Below are 27,019 nucleotides of genomic sequence, written 5' to 3'. Positions count from 1 at the left end.
ACTTTTATTACTATCTGTATTGTATTTCTTTTAGGAGGGACAATTAAAATGACATTCATTTTGAGACAGTTTATTATTGGCATTTTCTGTGTAAATGTTTTTAGAATTACCAGTAGAAAAGCAAATAAGGTGTAAAGAAAGGCTGAACATTTTGATTGATTTTGTATGTAAATAATGCAGACATTTGAATAATTTGATCAGAAAGAAAGTATTTGGACTTCCCTGCTGGGCCAGTGGTTAAGACTCCATGCTTCCAATGCAGAGGATGTGGGTTTGATCCCTGGTCAAGGAAGTCAGATCCAACATGCTATGTGGTGCAGCCAAAAAATACATTTTAAAAAATGATTTTTAAAAGAAGAAGGTATACTTTATTTGATAGGAAAATAGATGCTGTTTTATTTTTCTCAAAGTGGCTAAGCAATGTCTGGCTGAAATATTGTGTAACAGAACATGTAATCATTTGGAACAAAATTCAGAGATTTAATAGGATTGGTCATTTAATTGTCAGTTGGAATCTTGCCCAGTACTTTACACTATTGCATTATGACAGTACTTAAGGAAGTACATTGAAAATACTCTAGTCCACTATTATATGGTCATGGTAACAATGATTATGGTTATCAGGTAGTAAAGCTAGAGCTCACTTTGCCAGCTGTGTGGATGAGATGGTCATCTTTGGGGGACATGAAGGATATTAAACACATCAAAATTTCAGTCTGAGATTGGACACTTGAGTCATACCTTCATTGAAACTGTTTATTATTCAGAGGATTTGAACCTTACACTACAAGGTCAAGGAAATACAATTATGACTCCTGAAGAGGCAGTATTTAAATCTAATTTAGGATTTGCTATTTTCTCTGAATATAAAGAGGCATGCAGATCAGCATGTTTCAAAGGATTATGAATGTTTCATGATTCATATGATGAATTGACAGATTTCTTTGAAAAGGTGTTATGTTCAGTGGACTGCTAAATTTCACCATCTCCATCACTGCAAAGGACATGCTGCCAGGCTCTTGCCCAGGTAGTAAGACTGAAGCACAGTTGACCTTTGAGAAACCCTGTCCAAGCTTCTCTATCTGTAACCTTCTTTTCCATTTTGAACCTCAGTGTGACATCTCCTCATCATTCTAGACTCGTGTACTTGCCTCTGGAACACTTTTGATTGTTTGCTCGATGTGTGGGCCCCAGTCCCCACTGCCGCTCCCCCCTTCATCTTATATGGAGAAGGAGATGGCAACCCACTCCAGTATTCTTGCCTGGAAAATTCCATGGACAGAGTAGCCTGGCAGACTACAGTCCGTGGAGTCGTCTTATATAGACATCTTTTTATGGCATATACAAAATGACATTTTTCATTTTCATTTTCAGACAGATCTTCCCCTCTTTAAACAACACAAGGGCAGAAGACTCTCTTATTTTTATCTTCCTGTGCCAAGTCCAGTGGCTGTCTCAAATGTCTGCTATAGGAATGAAATGTTAAATTGGAGAATAGGCTCATATATAAAAGATAAATAAAAGTAGAGGGAGTATATAGTAAGAGGAAGATGTATAGGCAGTGAGTAATATGGGAGTTTGGTGGGGATTGTTGACAGAAGATAAGTATCTGGGGAAAGTTTCCAGAAAGGGTAGGAGGGAATATGGTGGGAAATAAGGAATGTGATGTAGACAAGAAGTAAAATGGGTAAGGGCATTTCAGACAGGAAAGAAAAGTACAGAGGGACAAAGGAGCTTGTGATAAAGATGGGTTAGACAACTAGTTAATACAGAGTGAAAGATTTTTGCCATGGTGTTAGAAAAATGGAGATAATGCTGGTAAAAATATTTGTCCTTAAGATGCAGTGACTTTGAAAGAAAAGATTTTTATAACACACACAATTTTAATTGAAGGTGACACTGTCACTGTAGGCATAGATTTTGAAGTCAAACTCCGGGAGTTGGTGATGGACAGGGAGGCCTGGCATGCTGTGATTCATGGGGTCTCGGAGAGTCGGACACGACTGAGCTACTGAACTGAACTGAACTGAACTGATGTATCCATCGCTGATGTCTTAAGATTGGGTTAATATCCAATGCAGATAATTTGGAAGATGTATGAGTTATATGGGCTTCCTAGGTGGCATTAGTGGTAAAGAACCTGCCTGGCAATTCAGGAGAGGTAAGAGACATGGGTTCAATCCCTGGGTTGGGGAGATTCCCTGGAGGAGGGCATGGCGATCCACTCCAGTATTCTTGCCTGGAGAACCCCATGGACAGAGGAGCCTAGCAGGCTACAGTCCATAGGATCACAAAGAGTTTGGACATGACTGAAGCAACTTAGCACGCACACACAGTTATATGGCATTCAAATTGCTTATTGGCTTTTAGAAACATAGCGTTAAACTTATATTTGCTAATATCTGCCTAATAGGCAAGACCAATTACAGATAAAAGTAGAGCTTTGGATTCTGTTCTAATGGCACATATGTTATTGTGTTGTACACCAACATGGGATTAATTTGTTAAAATAATGGAATGGATTATATCCAGGGTTTCATCATCATTATAAATGGATTATATTCAGAGCCAAATCATTTAGATGATTTAGATGATGAGATTTGGCAAGTTTGAAGTAATGAGATTTAGATGAGGTCTTTGGATTTTGAGTTGATGGTGTAATGGGAATGAGACCTTTTGGGACCTGGGAGGAAGTGAATGTGTTTTTCATATGTGAAGGATGCGAATTATAGGGGCCAGAAGGTAGACTATTGTAGGTAAAATTTTAGTTTCTATGACATTTGCCATTTGGTGTCATGCTTGCCATTCAAATATAGGGTTGGGATTTGGACACTTTCATCTAGTCAGCCAGCTGTCTGATGAGAAATGACTTGGAGAAAGACCTATTTCTCAGAAAGGATAAGGAATGAATAAAATAGCAGAAGACGAATGTTGACAGTGGGTTCCTTTGGAATGTCTTGGAATTTTATCAGAAAGAGTGTAAGGAAATAGTATTTCATTTGGGGATTTTATCATCCCTTGAATTCACGTGAACATTCTCTGATGAAGATTCTTGTTTAATCTATTTATGGTCTTCAACCTATATAACATCCAGGAACAAACACAAAATTAAACCATTCTCAGTCAGAGCCTTTGCTGTCCTTCGCCCTGAGTCCATTCTGTGGGTCATCTGATTATATCTGTGTCAGTCTATATGTGTGTGCTCACTGTGTCTGAGTCTTTGCAACTGCATGGACTGTAGCCTCCCAGGCTCCTCTGGGAGGACGGATTTCCCAGGCAAGAATACTGGAGTAGGTTGTCGTTTCCTTCTCCAGGGGATCTTCTCAAGCTGGGGATCAAACTGCGTCTCCTGCATTGACAAGAAGATTCTTTACCACTGAACCACTTGGAAGCCCCATAGATAAATATTTTATATTTATATATCTTCACTAAATCAAATGTTTTTTCAAGGCCTGTCACAAACGAGTATAGATGGTAGTTAGGAGTTTTTGCAAAATGTGACAGCAAATTCTTAATTGATTTTTATCCAAATTCCTTCTATTTAACTAAATTTGAGCTACGTACGTAGTTTATGGAAGCTGTGCTCCATGGAGGTCAAAGCAGACAATAAACCCTCTCCCTCCTCCCTTCCCTCTTTCTTCTGTCACGCTGCCCTGTATCCCAACCAACTCTCTATTTTGAATAGAGTCCAGAGTGTCTCAGCCTTTAATGTGCACGGGAATCACCTGCAGAATTTGTTAAACCAGACTCCTAGACCGCAGCCCCCAGACATTCTAATTCAGTAGGATTAGGATGGAGCCTGACAGTTTGCATGTCTCAGTTGATGCTGCCCCTGATGACAGTTTGGGGCTACATTTTGTATCCCTGGGCTATTGTGCCAACTGCCTATATTGAGGGAAACATGATAATGAAGCTGTTGGTTCCTTGGGATGGGGAAGGACAGAGAGAACGTAGGGTTGCTAATCTAACTCACTACTTCCAGTGACGTCTGCATAACAAAACCACCTTTTCCTTTTCACAGAAGCAAATCCAGAGAAATTCAACAGTCGTTTTCGAAATAAAATGTTCTATGCAGGGGTAAGTATACATTTCATTTTTTTTAATAATTGCATGTGATTTATACTAATTTACTGATGGTAATAAAGATGCTAATATACTATACTAATAATTACATACACATCACAGATGTTTACTTGTGTGTCTGTGTATATGTGTGTGTGCTCAGTCACGTCCAACTTTTTGCGACCCCAAGGAATGTCGCCTGCCAGGCTCCTCTGTCCATGGGATTCTCCAGGCAAGAATACTGGAATAGGTTGCCATTTCCTTCTCCAGGGGATCTTCCCAACCCAGGGATTGAACCCAGGTCTCCTGCATTGCAGACAGATTTTCTACCACTGCACCACCCGGGAAGCCCTACATTTATATATAGTTAATGCTTAATGTGTTGGTTGAAGAATAAAAGTAAGGGTATATTTCTTAAGTCGGCAGAGAGTTCATTATCTTTGAACTTTAAAGCCCTGACGCTGAGTGGGAATGATATTCAAGAAGTGGTGTGAAAAACAAACATCAAAGTCAAGCTCAGTTCAGTTCAGTTCAGTTCAGTTGCTCAGTCGTGTCTGACTCTCCGCGACCCCATGAATCACAGCAAGCCAGGCCTCCCTGTCCATCACCAACTCCCGGAGTTCACTCAAACTCATGTCCACAGAGTCGGCGATGCCCTAGAGAACTGGAAAATTAGGTAGACTGAAAGATGTACAGCAAGTCTTGGGTAAGAATGTAGTTTTCACAAGGGTATGTATCCTATGCATTGACATTTAGATGCAAAATTAAGAGACCATGGAGAGTTTTTTTCATGGAAGCATATATGTGATAAAAGGGCACTCTTCTTTTTACTTCTTCTTCTCAGGGACACCCCTGGATGTGAATGGCTAGAAAGAAAAAAAAATGGGGGGCCCTCCAAAATACTGATTTTTAAAGTGTGGCTTAAGTTTATACCACTGGATAGAGGGGACTGAAGTTAAAAAGAGGTGAAGCAAGACAGTCTCAGTGGAGAGTTAAAGATTTTATCAGCATCTACTGGATAAACAGGAAGGTCAGGAAAGGACATCAGATCTCCAAACTGACCCTTGAAATTACCTACATTTTATCTCTCCTACTGCTATCTTAAATTTTATTATAAGTTGCAGTTTGAAAACAAAGAGAAAGATTTCAACTTGACAGCCTCTGCACTACTTTACTCTAGAGAATTTGTTTTATATTTTGTATTTTTGCATAACTCAGAATTCCTAGGACCTATCTATCACATAGAAGCGGGGCTTTGGCATAACTGTGTAATGAAGCATTTTTTTTTTTTCTTTCTTTCCTTGTGGTATAGGCAGCTTTTTCTGATTTCCTACAGAGAAGCTCTAGAGATTTATCCAAACATGTTAAAGTTGTTGTAAGTATTGCATGTGTTGGTTGACTCATTTCCCTTTGAATGTAAATATCATGTCCCTAACACAAACCCCAAATACCAGTTTATGTACTTAATCAGCGGACTGCATAGAACTTGAACCGAATTGAGTGTGGTGCGTTCAGCCAACATTTAGGAGCATTCAGTTATGTGTTGGGCACTGAACTGAGGATGAAGTTAAATAAGATGGATGGATTTTGCTCCTGAAAAAACTCACGGTTTGGTCATGCTGAAGGCCACCTAACTCATGGCAGAACAATAGAGTAAATGTTGCTATTCAACTGTTTGTGTCCTGTGCTGGTGGCCCAAAAGGAGAAATGCAAACTGCCCCTGATGTAGTCAGGGAAGTCATCAAAGCAAGGCTGTTGAGCTGGATCTTGAAGTAGAAATAGTTGTTCACCAAACAACTAGCTTTATTCCCAGGCTATCTGAAGAGTCTTCATTTTAGAAAAACATTTTGATTTTATTATTTTTGTGGTCACTTACTCTCTAGCCTGGTCAAGGTCCCTTACCACTTAGGAGTTTTTTTGGCTGCTGTTTCCTTCTGAATCTCTATCCCAAGTTGGGGGATACTCATCTTGGAGGCAAGGGAGATGGGAAGTCATTTTTTCTCTAAGAGACATATTTCAAAATAGCATATCATTAATTATTAAGAAAGATAGTGTTTCCTTGAAGTACACAGGTTGAATGAGGGAATGAACATGACTTTGTTGCACATACCTGTATAAGTAAAGTGAAACATGAAAGAGAAAAATATACAGATGAGGAAAAAGAAATGAGAATACAGCAATGCTTGGATTTATTGTGGAATAGATAAAGAATAGCGTTTGTGACAGAAGGGGGTAGGATAAAAGGTATACATGCAAGCAGAGAAAAATATATGACCTTAAACTAATGGATTTATAGAGGAATACAGAGGAGCCTAAGATAAATATTCAATTTTCTTGACACCAATAAACCATATAGGAGACACAAATCTCCTAAATCATTTGAAACAAAGACATTACCACTAACAGCCTTTGACATCACTTTCAGATGTTTCAGTTCTCATAAAATGCTAATGAAAAGCTAGTATCCTTTAGTCGTAGCAGCTCTTGAAAACTGGAATATTGCCTTTTTAAATCTAGATAGGAGAAAGAGACATAGTCCATTAAACTGTGAAGATCTTAATTTTGATAAAACGATGGTTATTTAAGTAGCAGCAACCTTGCCTGAGACTATCCTGTTTCTTCTGTGGTGCCTGCAAACAGCCAAAAATAAACTTTCCTTCTTCTCCCAGTATTTTTCATTATTGGGAACATTGTAGCACCTGTCCGGAGATCCAGTGAGTGGCGGGCAGTGGCTGTATTGAATGGTGTTCAGTGTCTAACCCAGCGGGGAGGAAATTAAACTCTGTGTGTCTCCACACCACTGGAGAGCTTTTCTCCCCCATCTGGCAGTCCTCCTGTTGAGAAATGGCTCAGGCATGGGTGGCCACAGAGCAGGGATTAAAAAAAGCCTGCAGAGAGGCCAAAGTGGCAGCCGGAAACTTAGAAAAGGTTTGATATCAGCCAGTAAGTATAATATTCCAGGTGTATTGGTCTGTGTAATCATCTTTTATTTATGAAGATAGAAAAAAAAAAAAAGTAGAAATTAAGTCTTAACAATTGGGATTCAGTCCTAGGTCTATGTTTATGAGGTCTGTCTATATGACTAAAAAGCACATGCATTTGAAGCAACAGATACCACTGTGCTATGACACAGAAATATACAAGGGTGTTTCTACAATTCCGTCACTAAAAGTGAGACCGAAAAGATGGGAAGTCAGAGCAAATAGATGTACACATAACAGCAGGCTATCTTATCTTTGCCACGGGGTGAAGTCAGTGTTTCTGGTGTAATAGTTAATAATCTAATCTCACAGAAATATAACATATGTGCACAAATACTATATATCAGTTCAGTTCAGTCGCTCAGTCGTGTCTGACTCTCCGCGACCCCATGAATCACAGCACGCCAGGCCTCCCTGTCCATCACCAACTCCCGGAGTTCACTCAAACTCATGTCCATCGAGTCGGTGATACACACACACATATATATACACCCAGAGGATAGTAACAAAAACCTACATACATCCTTCTTTTGTTCTACTTCACATGTGTTCTTCTTGTTTCGATTCATCCACATGTGAGCTTGTACACAGGAAGACATTTTTGTATGGAAATATTTTCCTTTGTGTGTTTGAGGTAGGGAGAAAGTTGAAAACTGTGGTCCTAAAGAGTTGTGAAGTTTAAATGTACTAATACATAGGAAGATTTTGTAAAATATTGTAAGGCGTGCATACTCATAGAATTTGCCAAGTTTCCAGAATCACTATGTTTTTTTCAGGAGGAAAAAGTAGAAAATTAAAAAAAAAATTAATTCTGTTCTGAATAGAGTAATATGTAAGTATAGATTTTTTGCTATAATGCAACAGTGCTGCTTTGCATACTATTAAGGTATCCCATGCTGGTTTTTTTTTTTTTTTGGAAAGTTTTAGTTGCTTACAACACTCAGTTTTGATCATTTAAGACGTCCATATTTTTTCTTCACTGGTACAGCCATCTATCAACTCAAGTCCTTAAATTGGGAGAACTTATGTGTGTTTAGGATTTTGAAAGTGTTGTGAGAACACCTTCAATTAATGTCTAGAACTTCATTCCAATCTAAATAACATTAGAGAATATTTTGCTTATTTAGGATTATAAGATTTCCCAGAAAAAGTTTTTGAGAATGCTTATGAAAACGAGGCTGCGTTAAGATCAGCTGGGAGGAGGAGAATGCGACAACCTTGATGGCTAGCAGAGTCATCGTAACCTGGATTGCAAGTCCCTCTGAAGAAAACTTCAGAAATTTGCAAGGATCTTGGGAATGCTTTAACCCTGTCTCCCAAGGAGAAGACGGGGGGTGCAGATGGGGTCCATTCTGTGATGAGGGTGTGAGGAGAGCAGATAAAAAGCAGGCTTTATACAGAGGCCTAGAGTCCTGACCAGAGTCCTCATCTTTCGGCATTTGTCACCAGTGGGAAATTAGAAAGGGAAACAAAAAGCCTCTTCCTTGATCAGTCAGAGGATGCTCTTGAGGAAAGCACTAACCAGTCAGGCAAAGTGAAAGTGCTAGTTGCTCGGTCGTGTCTGACTCTATGACCCATGGACTGTAGCCCACCAGGTGGCTCTGTCCATGGAATTCTCTAGGCAAGAATACTGGAGTGGGTAGCCATTCCCTCTCCAAAGGATTTTCCTCATCCAGGGATTGAACCCAGGTCTCCTGCATTGCAGGCAGATTCTTTACCATCTGAGCCACCAGTGAAGCCCCAGGTGGGTCAGGGAAACCACACACAAAGGTATTGAGGCCAAGCCAGCCTTAGACCCTTGAAACCCAAAGTCACATCTAGAACCAAGGAAGTGGTTCATCTCAGAAGACCAGTTGCAATCTATAAGAGATCACACTGATAAGAGCAAATCACTAATGGAGATAATGCTAGTTTATAATAGTTAGGGAAAAAAATGCAGGATATATTCCTTTCAAACCACTTTCAAAATATTACATTGAACATTTTCAAAAGACAAATTATCTCAAAAAGCAAGAAAAATAAGTGGTCATATGCATGACTATTTTGAATCAGATGATGGTGGTAGAGATTACTACTGCCTCAACTTGAGGCTTTGTCCTTTTATTCTTTTGCTACTGCTAAGTCACTTCAGTTGTGTCCGACTCTGTGTGACCCCATAGACGGAAGTCCACCAGGCTCCCCCGTCCCTGGGATTCTCCAGGCAAGAACACTGGAGTGGGTTGACATCTCCCTCTCCAATGTGTGAAAGTAAAGTCGCTCAGTCGTGTCCGACCCTTAGCGACCCCACGGACTGCAGCCTACCAGGCTCCTCCATCCATGGGATTTTCTAGGCAAGAGTACTGGAGTGGCTTGCCATTGCCTTCTCTTTTAAGGATTTACTGTATAGTACAGGAAACTATATTCAATATCTTGCAATCCCTGGTGGCTCAGTTGGTAAAGAGTCTGCCTGCAATGCAGGAGACCCGGGTTCGATCCCTAGGTCAGGAAGATTTCCTGGAGAAGAAAATGGCAACCCACTTCAGTATTCTTGTCTGGGAAATCCCATGGACAGAGGAGCCTAGTGGGCTACAGTCCATAGGGTCGCAAAAGTCAGACACAACTTAGTGACTAAACCTACTTACCTACCTAAGTCTTTTAATGTTGATACTACAAGCCTAAGTCTTTAATCACAGTCCAAGGTTAAGAATAATGAGAGTTCCTTGGATTGTGAGACTGGAGAAAAACATTTTGGTCAAATGGCAGCTTTGTTTTTACATGAAGTCAAAGCAAAACCAAGCCCTGAACTCTGGAGCTGGGAAAGTTAGAATAAATTTTCAGTCGCAGTAATGGCCATCCATGTCAGCAAGAGACAAGGGCAAGGGTAAGACTTTGATATCTGCCCTTGTCAGCTAAGTTGGCTCATAGACTTGAACCTGCTTCAAAACCCTTGCTTTTTCTGCTTTGATTGTTGCAGTGTGATGGGACCGATCTTACCCCAAAGATCCAGGAACTGAAGTTCCAGTGTATAGTATTTTTAAATATACCCAGGTAAGCCCTGTTCTTATAGTCTTCCTTGGTTTGATGTGAACTCTGTTTGACCTAAGGTTCTCTGCTTTCATGATGGAAAATTTCCAGGTACAAGTGATGAAAAATAGTTATTTTAATGACTTATTAAGAGTCTCCAGGCCTGAACATTTTTTCTCCTACTTGCTTGTTTAATGTACTCTGTAGTATTTTTTCATGTATGTGGTATAGCATGCATGGTGAATACTTAGCCATCCTTAAGAAGCCCAGGCAGCCCTCTGGACTGAGACATTTTAATGTAATTCTCAATTACTGACCCCTCCACCCTGTCACCCTCCCAAAGAATGATGGACTTGAATAAATACGTGTTCTTAGTTTCCCAAAAGCCATTAGGAAACCTTCCAGCCTGATTTCAGCTTGGAATTCATGCAAAATCGTTGCCAGATGATTGCTTTGAAAAAATAGGATCAATTAGAGCAGCATTTTCTAGCCAGAATGTCAGCTTTCTTTGGTGCTATTATATACCTCAGGAGAAAGGGGTATTTAAGATTAACTAGTCTGAAAATAAGCACATTTCTCAGTGGGCTTAAATTTAGATTCTAGGCTCCCGAGCCAAGATTTGAAAGGGATGGATCCCTGACTCTTTGTTATTTGCCAACCAGACAACTCAGGCACAAAAATCCACAAGTAAGTTCTATTTAGACTGAATTTGGTTGAAATGCGAAGTGTATGTAAATGTATGTCTGGGAAAGCATAGTCTCCTGATGACTTTTGGCCGTGCTCAGTTTAGCCCCTTACAACCTATTCCAGAAGTATTTTCCTCTTAGTCGTTGAAGTAAGGGGCCCAGATTCTCAGGAAGCATTGTTCCTTAGCTTGCTTTAGTTTTCTTTTCCTCGCCTTACTCTTCTTGCCCCTCCCCAGTCTCCCCTCTGGGCTTTGTTGACTCCACTTTTCAGCTCCCTGGCTTCCCCTTCGCTTTCTGACCTCCCGTCTTTGCGTCACCCTGTTTTCACTCTGTCTGCAGTTGCTGTTCCCCCATCCTGGGGTGCTCACTGTCTTAATTATGTACTTACTGCCGGGGCTTCCCCACCTCGATTCTCTTTTCCTCTCTTACTGGCATGTATATGTCTCCCTCCAAGACCAAATTCTGAAACCACCTATTGATAACTCATGGAATGTCATGGAAAGTAGGCCTATGTGAATTATAGAGTAAGAAACACACACACACACACACACACTATTGATACTATGTATAAAAGAGATAACTAATGAGAGTCTACTGTATGCCACAGGGGACTCTACTTAAAGCTCTGTGGTGATCTAAAAAAGAGGGGATTGCTGTTGTTCATCACGCAGTCGTGTCTGACTCTTTGTGACCCCATGGACTGCAGCACACCACGCTTCCCTGTCCTTCACCATCTCCCAGAGCTTGCTCACACTCATGTCCATTGAGTCAGTGATGCCGTCCAACCATCTCATCCTCTGTCGTCCCCTTCTCCTTCTGCCTTCAATCTTTCCCAGCATCAGGGTCTTTTCTCATGAGTCAACTCTTCCTATCAGGTGGCCCAAGTATTGGAGCTTCAGCATCAGTCCTTTTAATGAGTATTCAGAATTGATTTTCTTTAGGATTGACTGGTTTGATCTCTTTGAAGTCCAAGGGAAAAAAAGAGGGGATGGATGTAAACTATAGCTGATTCTCTTTGCTGTACTGTAGAAACTAGCACAACATTATAAAACAACTATCCTCTGATAAAAATTTAAACATAAAACGTTGATAAATAATGAATTAGTAGAAAGTTGGACATGGGATGCTTTTGTTGTCGAATTTTGACCCATTTTCATAAATTGATACTTGGAGGGGAAGGAGATAAACCCATTTTCTTTTCTATTGGAAGACATGAACCAAGAGTAGAAAGCCATTCTTTTTTGAAATCAACATCAGATCAAACTATAAATTAGTACCTGATGATGATCATGAGAAGACTGGCACAAACTCTGATTTTACTCTTCTCTTGCAGATATTGTGCTGGCACAATGCCCTGGGGGAACCCAGGAGATCACCATGACTTTGAACCTCAGCGTCATGATGATGGTTATATTGAAGTCATTGGATTCACCATGGCATCTTTGGTGAGCAATACATCTGTTTTATTGAAGTAAATTGAGTTTTAGTCACAGTGAGAGTTTATTCATTTTACAAGATTTTGGTATAATGTTGTCTCCTGGCTTATCAATTTAGAAACTGTATGCAATGTAGAGTTGCTGCTGCTACTGCTACTGCTAAGTCACTTCAGTCGTGTCCGACTCTGTGTGACCCCATAGACGGAAGCCCACCAGGCTCCCCCGTCCCTGGGACTCTCCAGGCAAGAACACTGGAGTGGGTTGCCATTTCCTTCTCCAATGTGTGAAAGTGAAAAGTGAAAGTGAAGTCGCTCAGTCGTGTCTGACCCTTAGCGACCCCACGGACTACAGCCTACCAGGCTCCTCCATCCGTGGGATTTTCTAGGCAAGAGTACTGGAGTGGCTTGCCATTGCCTTCTCCGGTAGAGTTGCTAGGGGAAGACAAAAGCAAAAAGTCATTCTTTGTGTCACTAAAAATAGTTGATGCATATTTGTTTGAACTTCAAAGGTAAATGCATATTATTTGTTACTTTTCCTGATATTTTCTATCAGAATGAAATGCAAAGTTTATGTATTAATTATATAACATTATGCCACAAACATATCCCAACATTGATGTAGAAATCTTGCTGTTTACTACTTTGTTGGTTCATGGAGGACTCAAGTTTAGATAAAAAAGAACATGGTCATTTGCATTCTTCTCCATTTTGCCCACTTAAGCATAAGATGGACATCTCCATTATCACAGAATATCTGAATATAGAAAGACTTCCATGACATTAATGAATATTCACTTGCCAGTTTTGAGATCACCTTGCATTTTAATTTTGGTTCCTGGCATTAGACAAGTAAGTGTATAGAATAAGGTCAATCGCAAGCAGGTTTTAGCCTCGTGTTTTAACTTATTATTGAATGATAAAGAAACTAATTAAAAATTTTGCGTATCATTTTATCAGATATAGATCAGCCATACTATCAGTTTGTAAAGCAAATGAAAATAAAGCTTCTTCTTGCATTTGGCTAGCACTTAGTTCGTGCTGTTATATCTCAAGGCTAGAAGGTTGTATTTCTTGTTCTAAACAACCTAAAACAACTCTCTCTTTCATCCATCTTATGGATTTCAAGTGACTTTTCCTCCATCACCTTGAATTGGTGAGATTTAACAGAATAAACTCTTGTGATTATGAAAAGAATGTCCATCTCCTGAGATGGTGATGTTGCTCATTACATTTGATGTGTCTAGAATGAAATGGTCATTAAATGTAAAAGATTGGTCTGGGAATAATCTAATTTTCAAGATCGTACATAGCTCGTATGTAACTCTTCTCTCCAAAAGTCTTTATGTTAATTATAGATAAAGACTCAGCCCAGAGCAAAAAGGAATAAGTCCAGTTAGGGTATGTGCAGGGAAGAATGTTTGGAGGTGCCCAAGAAAGTCACAAACCTGGTCGTGTGTTATTTTGCTCATTCATTTATTCCCTAATCCAGTGAACATGTATTGAATTTTTTGCCATGAGAGTTTCCTAGTCCTGGCTGTGCTGTAGAAGGTTGGCAAGGAATGGCTGAAAGAAGATGATCCCTTACCTAGGCCTGTGAGGGCAGGGAGAATGTGAGACACTTTCCCATTACTCTCAAGATCACAAATTAAACCTTTACTGCAAAATTGAGTTTCTTTCCAAATCTCCATCCTTTACCACTGCCCTCTATGCTTTCTAGCTTGTTGCCTCTCAAGTCAACTATAGCACTGGACATCCTTTGCTTCTTTGAACCACAGGACCATTGCATATGCTACTTATCTTAAATGTTCTTTACCACTTCATCTTATATAACTTTTCAGTCTATATCTGTGTTAGATTCTTTTTAGAAGTCTTTCTTTGGTATGGGTTGTTTCTGCTTACAGTTTTATAATTAAAGTCTGAACAAGAAGGAGAAGGCAGAGTGAAACTGGGTAATTAGAGGACAATTTAATGGATGGATTCTTACAAGTAGTGCACTAGATTTATGAGAAGTGACAATGGATGGTGGGGTATTCCTGAGCTGAAGATGCGAAGGCAAGGAAGCAGTCAGAAAAAGAATGACTTAGAAAGGACCGCCTGGTAGGAGTAGTGTTTGCTAAGTGAAAGCAGTCATCCTGTGCCAGCCTGTCAGGGAGAGAGCTGGAGACATCAGTACAGTTCTCGCTCTCCAGCCATTAAACAGTCTAACTGGGTCAGTTTCACAGGGCAGGGAAGAGGCCAGGGAAGGGGTGGAGTATCGGGTGGGAATGGCAGGTGGCTTGTATCCATCAGTCTAGTGTATCCCGGTCCACAGCAGAGAGCCTGACTTGTAAGTGGCAATGAGAAATGTGACGGGATGAATGAATTTTGCCAGGTGAAGAAGAATGGGACTTGGCATTCTTGGAAAAGGGAAATGCACAGACACTTGCTAGTTTGAGAGAGCGTAGTCTTCTGCGCCGACTACAGTCAGTTTTATGTAGCTTAAAAATAGGTGAAAAGCGAAAGTGATGCAGATGGTCCTGGAGAGGCAGGCAGGGGTGATATCACAAAGTGCATTCGACAATTTACCTAGGAGTTTTGACTTTGGGGCATCAGTAAAGTGTGTTTCAAAATAAATATTTGTAATGGGAAAAGTTCACTGGAGAAACTGACAGCACATTGAACTCTCATTCACTGTCACCTAGCCTCATGCATGAGTGTGTGGAAAGTGGCTTCACTTTCTGCGACCATATGGACTGTAGCCCTCCAGACTCCTCTGCCCATGGGATTCTCCAGGCAAGAATACTGGAATGGGTTGCTGTGCTGTGCCCTTCTCCAGGGGCTCTTCCCAACCCAGGAATTGAACCCATGTCTCTTATGTCTCCTGCATTGGCAGGTGTCACTTAACCTATTATCAATTCATGCGCAGTCTTATTTCTGTCTCCATCTATGGCCTCCTCTCTTACATTATTTTGAACTAAATCTAAGACATTATATAATTTTACCCATAAATATTTCTGAATTAAAAATAAGACTTCCTTTTATGAACACAGTCATACCATCTCAAAAACAATAGCATCTTAATATTACTAAATATCTATTCAGTGCTCAATTTCTAATTGTCTTGCGGATTTAATTGGTTTTCTCTGTCTCTGTTCATTTTCATCAGGATTCAAATAAAATACATTTGCGGCGATTAGTTGTTATGACTCTTAAGTCTTTGTAGCACCCATCTCTCTCTTTTCTTTTTTTTTTTTTCATTTATCTGTTAAAGAGACCAGGTTGTTTGGTGAAGTTTCCCTGAGTCTGAACTGTGCTGATCATGTCCACAGAGTCTCAATAATGTGCTCTTCTCTTTTACCTGTTTTCGCTAAGTTGATACTTGGATATAGATTCATCCGACACATATTTCTCCAAATCTCTTTTGTAAGTAGTGTTTTTCTTTCAAAGGAGGGCATGTAATGTCTGGTTCTTTTTCTCTCTCTCTCGATAATAGTCTTTGATGATCAGTGTCAGGATCCAGGAATCATCAGGGATTGCACAGCAGTGATATTCTGACTCTTTTCTTCATTTGTTAACTGGGGTGTTTCTATAAGGAGAAGTTTTTCCTACACCTACTGCTTGGTTGGGGCTTCCCTGGTGGCTCAGTGGTTAAGAATCTACCTGTCAAACAGGAGACACAGATTTGATCCCTGATCTGGGAAGATCTCAAATGCCTCCGAGCAGCTAAGCCCATGTGCCCCAACTTTTGGGGTTTCCCAGGTGGCAGAGTGGTAAAGAATCCTCCTGCTAATAAAGGTGACACAAGAAATGTGAGTTCGATCCTTGGGTCAGAAAGATCCCCTGGAGTAGGAAATGGCAACCTGCTTCAGTATTCTTGCCTGAAAAATTCCACAGACAGAAGAGCCTAGCAGTCTCCAGTTCATGGGATTGCAAGAGTTAGAGATGACTGAGCACACACTCTTTGATTACTTAATTATACAGTTTGTTTCAGAGAAGCAGGACAAGCAAGTCTTTTATTTATGTATTTTCAAAGTAATTTATTTCCTTAGTGTCCAGTGACTGTGGCATCAGATTTTGGGAATTTCTCCCAACAAGGGTTTAAGTCTGTATAACCCCTTGACTCTATGTGGGCTTACAAATACTTGGTGAATAGAGTACAGTGGAATTGATGCTATGTAACTTCTGAGGTTGGATCATTAAAGGCCATGCAGCATTTGGGAAATATGGGCAATGTGGCTTGGTCTCTAATTAGTAGGGATTTGGTAAATGCTAGGCAATATTTATTTAAAACATCTCACTGCTTTCATTCATTTAGTGTCACTCATAAATATTTATTGAATAGTTGTTGCAACCACAAGTAGTTATTGAATCCATAAGTGACACTTGACGATAAAACAGGTACAAAATGAACCAATAGAAAAGCAGTGTCCTCAGGGTGCCCACAGTCCAGCGCTGGGAGGGAGGGGAGGAAGGAAACGAGCAATCACAGGCTGAGGTAATAAATTCTGGGGGAAAGGGCTGCGGAATGAGAACAGAAAGGAGATGCATGTTTACAGACTGGAGTCTTTATGGGTGAGACTGCCAAGTGGCCACTCCCATGGAGGCATCAGCTTAAGAGAACATGGGAACCGGGAGGACCAGTGGTGGCTCAGAGTGGAGTGGTGATGCAGATGGTGAATGAAGGGCAGAAAGAGTTAGATTTTTTTAAAAAATTGTTGTTTTAACTGTTACGGGGAGTTTGCAGCTGATGGCATGAGACAGGATTGGATTAGTTGCTCAGAAAAGTTATCTGGATGTCAGTGTGAAAGTGACGAGAATCTCCACTTCTGGGGACAGATGGACAAATCAGGATGTTGGTACCAAAGTACAGGTGAAGAGATGAGAATATCTGACAGCCTGAATAAAGAAACTGATGATGAAGACAGAAGGGGTTGATGAAGGGATAGGGGCTTATCTTGAGGGTGAAAAAGGGGTGGGTGGCCAGCATAGGCCATTGAGTAAAGGTGACAGTATTATATGAGAGAGAAAATATAAAAGAAGAATAAAAGTGTCAAAAATGAACTCTGTTTCATGTAAGTTAAAATTGAAATCCCTGTGAGACATCTAAGAAGATATACAAATGTGCAGTTTGAAATGTATGCTTGGAACCCAGGAGAACTCACTAGGTTGGGAGAGGTGTTTAATATTCTGTCTCTATCTTTCTCTATCTTTCTATCTCTCCAATCCTGTCATGAGTGGGTAAAGGAGAAAAAGAATAGATAGGAGTTTGTATAGAGAACATGAAATTGTAAAATTATTAAATGTAGATTAAACTGCACAGTTTTGAACATCCCATGTAATTTAATAATGTTACTCAAGCTCCAATACTTTGACCACCTGATGTGAAGAGTCGACTCATTGGAAAAAACCCTGATGCTGAGAAAGATTGAGGGTAGGAGGAGAAGGGGGTGGCAGGGGATGAGATGGTTAGGTGGCATCACAGACTCAAAGACATGAGTTTGAGCAAACTCCAGGAGATAGTGAAGGACAGGGAAGCCTGGCGTGCAGTAGTCCATAGGGTCGCAAAGAATCAGATATGACTTAGCAATTGAGCATCAAAAACAACATCTCAATACTCATATACATCAATATTGATGTATATGAGTTTCGAGTTGTTGTTACTATCCATATAACATGGGCTTCCCTGGCGGCTTAGATGGTAAAGAATCTGCCTGCAATTCTTTACCAGGAGACGTGGGTTCAATCACTGGGTTGGGGAGATCCCTTGGAGAAGGGACTGGCAATTCACTCCAGTGTTCTTGCCCAGAGAATCTCATGGACAGAGGAGCCTGGAGGGCTACAGTCCATGGGATCACAAAGAGTCAGACACAACTGAGTGACTAACACTTACTTACTTATCCATAGGGCAGACACCATGTATTTTTTTACTCAATAATGGAAGTGCTTTATTTTCAGTCCTTAAATTTCACATTCCTTGTAATTATATTGATTACATTTCTGAGAAGGTAAATTATTTGAAAACACACATCTGTGTAAGATGATTTTATAAAGAGAACAATGTAGTTATTTGGGTAAAAGTACATCTGTTTTTGTGTATATAAAATATTCAGAGTGACCCTTTAAGAGAAATTTGAAATAGAATTACGAGAATGGGAGAAAAGATTATTTCTTTTAGACTCTTTATCTTATAATTGAACATTTCAAGACAGAAGTATTCAGTTCATTTTACTGGTTGAATTGCATTTCTATTAATTAAAATGATTCTTCACTGGGTGCTCGGTAATCCAGTTACCTTTTTGGATTTCATTCAGACCATAATCAGACATTGTAAGATGTATTTATTTCTAGATGGAGAAGCTCTATACAATCAGCAAAAACAAGACTGGGAGCTGACTGTGGCTCAGATCATGAACTCCTTATTGCCAAATTCAGACTTAAATTGAAGAAAGTAGGGAAAACCACTAGACTATTCAGGTATGACCTAAATCAAATCCTTTACGATTATTGAGTGCAAATGCCAAATAGATTCAAGGGATTAGATCTGATAGACAAAGTGCCTGAAGAACTATGGATGGAGGTTTGTGACATTGTGCGGGAGGCAGTGATCAAGACCATCCCAAGAAAAAGAAATACAAAAAAGCAAAATGGCTGTCTGGGGAGGCCTTACAAATAGCTGTGAGAAGAAGAAAAGTGAAAGGCAAAGGAGAAAAGGAAAGATATACCCATTTGAATGCAGAGTTCCAAAGAATAGCAAGGAGAGATAAGAAAGCTTTCCTCAGTGATCAGTGCAAAGAAATAGAGGAAAACAATAGAATGGGAAAGACTAGAGATCTCTTCAAGAAAATTAGAGATACCAAGGGAACATTTCATGCTAAGAAGGGCACAATAAAGGACAGAAATGGTATGGACCTAACAGAAGCAGAATATATTAAGAAGAGGTGGCAAGAATGCACAGAAGAACTATACAAAAAAGATCTTCAGGACCCAGATAATCACGATGATGTGATCACTCACTTAGAGCCATACGTCCTGGAATGTGAAGTCAAGTGGGCCTTAGGAAGCATCACTACAAACAAAGCTAGTGGAAGTGATGGAATTCCAGTTGAGCTATTTCAAATCCTAAAAGATTTGTGAAAAAAGATCTGTGAAAGTGCTACACTCAATATGCTAGCAAATTAGAAAAACTCAGCAGTGGCCACAGGACTGGAAAAGGTCAGTTTTCATTCCAGTCCTAAAGAAAAGCAATGCCAAAGAATGCTCAAACTACTGCACAGTTGCACTCATCACACATGCTAGCAAAGTAATGATCAAAATTCTCCAAGCCAGGCTTCGACAATGCGTGCACCATGAAATTCCAGACGTTCAAGCTGGTTTTAGAAAAGTCAGAGGAACCAGAGATCAAACTGCGAACATGTGCTGGATCATTGGAAAAGCAAGAGAGTTCCAGAAAAACATCTACTTCTGCTTTATTGACTATGCCAAAAAGTCTTTGACTGTGTGGATCACAACAAACTGTGAAAAATTCTTCAAGAGATGGGAATGCCAGACCAGTCAAGACAGGGAATGACCTGCCTCCTTAGAAATCTGTATGCAGGTCAGGAAGCAACAGTTAGAACTGAACATGGAACAACAGACTGGTTTCAAAGAGGGAAAGGAGTATGTCAAGGCTGTACATTGTCATCCTGCTTATTTAACTTACATGCGGAGTACATCATGTGAAATGTCGGAGTGGATGAAACACAAACTGGAATCAAGATTGCTGGGAGAAATATCAATAACCTCAGATATGTAGATGATACTGCTGTTAAGGCAGAATTGGAAGAAGAATGAAAAAAACCTCTTGATGAAAGGGAAAGAGGAGAGTGAAAAAGTTGGCTTAAAACTCAACATTCAGAAAACTAAGATCATGGCTTCCAGTCTCATCACTTCATGGCAAATAGATGGGGAAACAATGGAAATAGTGACAGACTATTTTTGGGGGCTCCAAAATCACTGCAGTTGGTGAGTGCAGCCATGAAATTAAAAGACGCTTGCTCCTTGAAAGAAAAGTTATAACCAACCTAGACAGCATATTAAAAAGCAGAGACATTACTTTGCCAACAGAAGTCCGCCTAGTCAAAGCTATGGTTTTTCCAGTAGTCACATATGGATGTGAGAGTTGGACTATAAAGAAAGCTGAGCACCGAAGAATTGATGCTTTTAAACTGTGGTGTTGCCGAAGACTCTTGAGAGTCCCTTGGACTGCAGGGAGATCCAAGCAGTCCCTCCTAAATGAAATCAGTCCTGAATATTCATTGGAAAGGCTGATGCTGAAGCTGAAGTCCAATACTTTGGCCACCTGAAATAACTCATTTGGCAAAGAAATAACTCATTTGAAAAGACCCTGATGCTGGGAAAGACTGAAGGCGTGAGGAGAAGGGGACGACAGAGGATGCGATGGTTGGATGGCATCACTGACTTGATGGACATGAGTTTGAGTAATCTCTGGGAGTTGGTGATAGATGGGGAAGCCTGGTGTGCAGTCCATGGGGTCACAAAGAGCTGGACACAGCTGAGCAACTGAACTGAACAGACTGTATTCAGACATTGTAAGATGTATTTATTTCTGTCACAATTTTCTGCCATTATAGCTGTGAAGGTTCTTTCATGTTGAGTCTGTTTCTAAGTAATCTAAAACTTTTCAAGACTGTTCAAAGCATTATTCAGATTGAGGAATTGGGAGCCTAATTTGCTACATGGTATGCAATCCAAAGATTTCAGCCTCCTGAACTTTAAAGAAAGCATAGACAGCTCTCTTTTTGTTAATCAAAATTAAAATATGTAGGCTCTTTTGTATTTATAAATTAGAAAAGCAAAAGGTAAGAAAGGTTACAAAGAGAAATTTCCCAAAGTTGAAGTTATACACATACCAGATATTTCTTTTAAAGAAAAAGGTAATATTTTCATTTATTTTGGTAACATTTGTAAGTATAAAAGTAAAAATATGTCATAATTACATGATCCATAATGAACTGTATTTATATTTTGAAGTACTTCCTTTCAATTGCCTTATTTCCATGTTTTTAAATATATATGGAATCATAAGTAAAATCCTACTCTTTCATTCTGTAAATATTTCTCAATTTATGTAATAATTATTCCATCATGAAGCACTTTATGGAACCTTTAGGTTTCTGGATGTTTGGTGGTTTTAAAAACTCTTGTAATTAACATGATGTTCATAAACCTCATTTTACATTTTAAATTATTTTCTTCTGCCATATCCCCAGGAGAGAATTACTGATCCAATGCCATAAACATTTAAAGTCTCTTAATACAAATTATAAAGCTTCTTTCTAGAAATTTTATACTGTTTACTTGCCTGACAGCAATGTATAAGAATACCTGATGAGAAGTGATAGGAATTTAATACCCAACAGGTGCTGAAAAGTGTTCATGTTTAGAGACAAAAGCTATTATAATACTACACTTGGTGAAGCAGAATGAGAGGATGAAATTACATCCCAGAAAGAAAGAAATTATGTATGTTTTATATAGTCAGTTATGTCCAACAAAAACTGAGAGTAAGGCATGTTATCTTTATCATTACCTTTTATGTCTTTTTGGTTTTTTAAGAAGTCTGTTTTTTGCATATTTTGATGGGCATGTTTATCTTTTATTGTTGAATTACAGGCACTATTTATTTTATTATCATTTTTAAATTTATTTTTTATTGAAGGATAATTGCTTTACAGAATTTTGCTGTTTTCTGTCAAATCTCATCTTGAATCAGCCATAGGTATACCTATATCTCTTCCCCTTTGAAACTCCATCCCATCTTCCTCCCCATCCCACCCCTCTAGGTTGATACCCAGCCCCTGTTTGAGTTTCCTGAGCCATACAGAAAATTCCAGTTGGCTATCTATTTTACATATGGTAATGTAAGTTTCTATGCTACTCTTTGCATTCATCTCACCCTCTCCTCCCCTCATAAGTCTGTTCTCTACGTATGTTTCTCCATTGCCGCCTTTAAGTAAATTCTTCAGTACCATTTTTCTAGATTCCATGTATGTGTGTTAGAGTAGGATATTGATCTTTCTCTTTCTGACTTACTTCACTCTGTAGAATAGGTTCTAGGTTCATCCACCTCATTAGAACTGATTCAAAGGCATTCCTTTTTGTGGCTGAGTAATATTCCATTGTGTGTATGTACCACAGCTTCTTTATCCATTCATCTGTCGATGAACATCTAGGTTGCTTCCATGTTCTAGCTATTGTAAATAGCACTTCAATGAACAATGAGATACATGTGTGTTTTTCAGTTTTGGTTTCCTCAGGGTATATGCCTAGGAGTGGGATTGCTGGATCATATGGTGGTTTTATTCCTAAGGAATCTCCATACTGTCTTCCGTACTGGCTGTATCAACTTACATTCCTACCAACAGTGCAAGAGCGTTCTGTTTTCTCCACACCTTCTGCAGGATTTATTGTTTATAGACTTGTTGATGGTGACCATTCTGACCAGTGTGAGGTGATATCTCATTGTGGTTTGATTTGCATTTCTCTAATAATGAGTGATGTTGAGTGTCTTTTCATGTGTTTGTTAGCCATCTGTATGTTGTCTTCGGAGAAATATCTGTTTAGGTCTTTTTCCCACTTTTTGATTGGGTTGTTTTTCTGATATTGAATTATATGAGCTGCTTATATATTTTGGAAATTAATCCTTTTTCTGTTGTTTCATTTGCTCTTATTTTCTCCCATTCTGCAGGTTGTCTTTTCACCTTGTTTATAGTTTCTTTTGCTGTGCAAAAGCTTTTAAGTTTAATCAGGTCCCACTTGTTTACTTTTGTTTTTATTTCCGTTACTCTAGGAGATGGGTCATAGAGGATCTTGCTTTGATTTATATCATCAAGTGTTCTGCCTATGTTTTCCTCTAAAAAATTTTGAGGAAAATTTTGAGTTTATTTTTGAGCTTATCTTTATGTATGGTGTTAGGAAGTGTTCTAATTTCATTCTTTTACATGTAGCTGTCCAGTTTTCCCAGCACCATTTATTGAAGAGGCTGTCTTTGTCCCATTGTATATTCTTGCCTTCTTTGTCAAAAATAAGGTACCCATAGGTGCATGGGTTTATTTCTGGGCTTTCTATCTTATTCCATTGGTCTATATTTCTGCTTTTGTGCCAGTACCATACTGTCTTGATGACTATAGCTTTGTATAATCCGAAGTCAGGAGGGTTGATTCCTCCAGCTCCATTCTTGTTTCTTAAGACTGCTTTGGCTATTCAGGGTCTTTTGTGTTTCCATATGAATTGTGAAATTTTTTGTTCTAGTTCTGTGAAAACTGCCATTGGTAATTTGACAGGGATCACATTGAATCTGCAGGTACTTATACACAAGTCTTTTGGCATATGTTTAGTGCAAATATAGTCTGCTTATTTAAAAATTTTTTAATGTTTCTTTTGATGGGAAGAAGTTTAAACATTCTTACAAATTTCAGTTTTATGATGTAGGCATATTTCATGTTAGAGCCTTTTGGGTCCTTAAGAAATCTTTGCCTACTCCAGGAAAGGTTGGGAAAATATTCTTTGTTTTCTTCTTGAAGATTTACAATTTTAGCTTTTATGTATAAGTGTGTGATTCAGCTCAAATTCTTGTATATTCTGTAAAGTAGCTTCAAGATTCATTTTTAAAAATAAAATTATCCAAAACTTTGCAAGTTTCTTAATAACATTAGAGATGAAATAAAAGAATCTTATTCCCACTGAAGAACTGATGCTTTTGGACTGTGGTGTTGGAGAAGACTCTTGAGAATCCCTTGGACTGCAAGGAGATCCAACCAGTCCATCCTAAAGGAGATCAGTCCTGGTTGTTCATTGGAAGGACTGATGTTGAAGCTGAAACTCCAATACTTTGGCCACCTGATGCTGAGAGGTGACTCATTTGAAAAGACCCTGATGCTGGGAAGGATTGAGGGCAGGAGGAGAAGGGGATGACAGAGGATGAGATGGTTGGATGGCATTGCCAACTCAATGGACATGGGTTTGGGTGGACTCCAAGAGTTGGTGATGGACAGGGAGGCCTGGCGTGCTGCAGTTCTTGGGGTTCCAAAGAGTTGGATACGACTAAGTGACTGAACTGAACTGATTCCTGTCTTTAAAATATATATCCAGTTTTTTTTTTTCCAGTACTATTTGTGAAATAGACTTTCCTTTTCTATAGAATTGCCTATAGATTCTTTTCTTTTGTGTAGAATTTCAATAATTTTCTATAGAATTGCCTTGGAGCTTTTGCCTCTTGATTGCATGTGAGTCTTTTTCTAAACTCTATTTTGTTTCATTGATTTGTTGATCCTATGCCACTTCCATACTGTTTTGATTGCTATAGATTTCTTTTAAGTCTTCAACCTGGTAATATAAATCTTTTCACTCTGTTTTTCTGAGTATTTTAGTGATTATACATCTTTTGATTGTATACAGATTTTAGAATCAGTTACTATATACAGAAAAAATGTTTTGATTTTAATTGGGATTGCCTGAGTCTATAGATCAATTGAGTCTATAGATAAATTTAGGAAGAATTGGCATATTAACTTTATTGAATGTTCCAATCTATAAACATGGTATATTTCTCCATTTATTTAGGTGTTCTTTAATTTCTCTTAGCAGTCTTTTGTAGTTTCAGTGCAGTTTTCAGGTCTTTGCATGCCTTTTGTTAAATTCATTCCTAAGTATTTTATACTATTTAAGTAGTATTATTTTAAATTTCACATGTACATTATTGCTAATACATAGAAATAACATATGTATGTGTACACATGTGTAGATATTTGTCTTGCAACTTTGCTAAATTCACTCATTAATTCTAGTAGTTTTTGATATATTCTTTGGGTTTTTCTGACCTAATTGAGTGGTTTGTAAATAGGGACAAGTTTTATTATTTCCTTGGGGTGTTAGTCACTCAGTCGTGTCTGACTCTTTGCGACACCATGGACAGGGGTCCACCAGGGTCCTCTGTCCATGGGATTTTCCAGGCAAAAATGCTGGAGTAGGTTGCCATTTCCTTCTCCAGGGGATCTTCCTGACCCAGGGATCAAACCTGGGTCTCCCACACTGTGGGCAGATTCTTTACCATCTGAGCTACCAGGGAAACCCCACAGCTTTTATTTTTCTTGCCTTAGTGAATGAGTTGGCAATATATTGTGTAACAGAGGTAAAAATGAACATGCTTGCCTTATTCCTGATTGTAGGAGGGAGCATTCATTGTTTCATTAGATATGAAAAACCCTTTATGTAATTAAGTAATTATGATTCTATGAACAGTTTTCTGAGAGTTTTTTTAAAATCACAAATGAGTGATGTATTTTATCAAATGCTCTTTTTTTGGTATATATGGAAGTGATGTAATTTTCTCCTTTGCTTTCTTTATATCACAGATTCCACTGATTTTTTAAAAAATTACTAATCTTGAATTTTCAAGATAAACCTCACTTGATGTATCATCATTTTTTAATATGCTGAATTCAGTTTACTAGTATTTTGTTAAGTGTTTTTGTGATTATGTGTATGAAAGATACTAGTCTATACATTTATTTTCTTGTAATATCCTTTATGGGTCTTGGTATCAAGGTTATGTTGGCCCCCATAAATTGAGATAGGAAATGTCTGGTTTTTGAAAGATTTGTATGAGATTGGTATTATTTTTTCCCTTAAGCATTTCATAGAATTTAATTCTCAGAGCTTGATATTTCTCTTGAGGCAAGAGTAGACGTAGAATTACTCACATTTTATATTTCTTATTCAGTCAGTTGGTAAGCTGTATTTTTCAAGGAATTTGTCCACCTCATAGAAAATGTTAAGTCTGTTGGCATAAAGTTGTTCATAATGTTCTCTTTTTATTCTTTTAATGTCTGTAAAATCCCCTCCTTTATTCTTGATAAAAGTAATATGTTACAGACCTTTTTCTCTTATAATTCCATTTTTATCTCCCTTACTTTGTACTAGTTTTTTTTTAACGTGCTACCATTTGAAATACATATACACCCCACATTTCAGTATTAATATTTTTGCTTTCATTATTATTTTGAAGAAATTTAGAAATGAAACAACAGTTCACAGTCTGTTATGTGTACCCACATATTCACCATTTCCAGCTTTCGTCACTTCTTTCTATTGATCAGATTTCATCTAGTGTCATTTTGCTTGAGATAGAAAGATTTCCTTTAGCATTTCTTTTAGGACAGTTCTCTTGGCAGTAAATAATTTCATATTTAATTTTTCTGAAGTGTCTTTATTTTATCCTCATTTTTTAAAAAATATATTTTTATGACTATAGAATACTGGATTGACTAGTTTCTTTTCTGGCATGTTCAAGCACTTTATTTCTTCTTTTTAATACTTTGTTTTTGGCTGTGCTGGGTCTTCCTTGCTCTGAGAACTTTCTCTAGTTGTGGCGTGAGGGCTTCTCATTGCAGCGGCTTCTCTTGTTGTGGAGCACAGACTCTAGGCACATGGATTCAGTAGCTGTGGCACACGGGCTCAGTTGCTCTGCAGCATGTGGGATCTTCCCAGACCAGGAATCGAACCCGTGTGCCCTGCATTGATGGTGGATTCCTATCCACTGTACCACCAAGGAAGTCGCTTTGGCACTCTCAATATGTTGTTTCACTTTCTTCTGACCTCCGTGTTTTAGGGATGAACAGCCAGTTACCATCTGTATCACTGTTTCCTTGCGTGTAGTGTATCTTTTTTCTCTGATTTTTAGATTTGTCTTGTTTTTAAGCCTCTCTGTGTTTATTTTGCTTTTCTGTCACTGCTGTAAACAAATTACCACAGAGAGTGACTTAAGACCACACACGTTTATTCATAGAGTGTGGGAGATCAGAAGTCTAAAGTGG

At 38.8% G+C, this 27,019-nt stretch overlaps 1 protein-coding gene across 5 annotated transcripts in view; it reads left to right on the top strand.

Annotated features, from left to right (window-relative positions):
• DGKI (diacylglycerol kinase iota) overlaps window positions 1-27,019 on the top strand; it is a 508,012-nt gene that overhangs the window by 301,209 nt on the left and 179,784 nt on the right. For all 5 annotated transcript variants that reach the window (XM_088832644.1, XM_088832652.1, XM_055421328.2 and 2 more), the window contains 4 exons: window positions 4,022-4,077; window positions 5,375-5,437; window positions 9,997-10,070; window positions 12,066-12,177. In XM_088832644.1, coding sequence (XP_088688770.1) covers window positions 4,022-4,077; window positions 5,375-5,437; window positions 9,997-10,070; window positions 12,066-12,177 — 305 coding nt within the window. The remainder of the gene's footprint in view (window positions 1-4,021; window positions 4,078-5,374; window positions 5,438-9,996; window positions 10,071-12,065; window positions 12,178-27,019) is intronic.

This window comes from Moschus berezovskii, chromosome 3, assembly GCF_049115385.1.
Source record: "Moschus berezovskii isolate FMDL1 chromosome 3, NW_MosBer_1.0, whole genome shotgun sequence".
Taxonomy (NCBI): domain Eukaryota; kingdom Metazoa; phylum Chordata; class Mammalia; order Artiodactyla; family Moschidae; genus Moschus; species Moschus berezovskii.
Note: the sequence above shows the minus strand (reverse complement) of the source record. Positions and strands in the feature narration are given on the sequence as shown.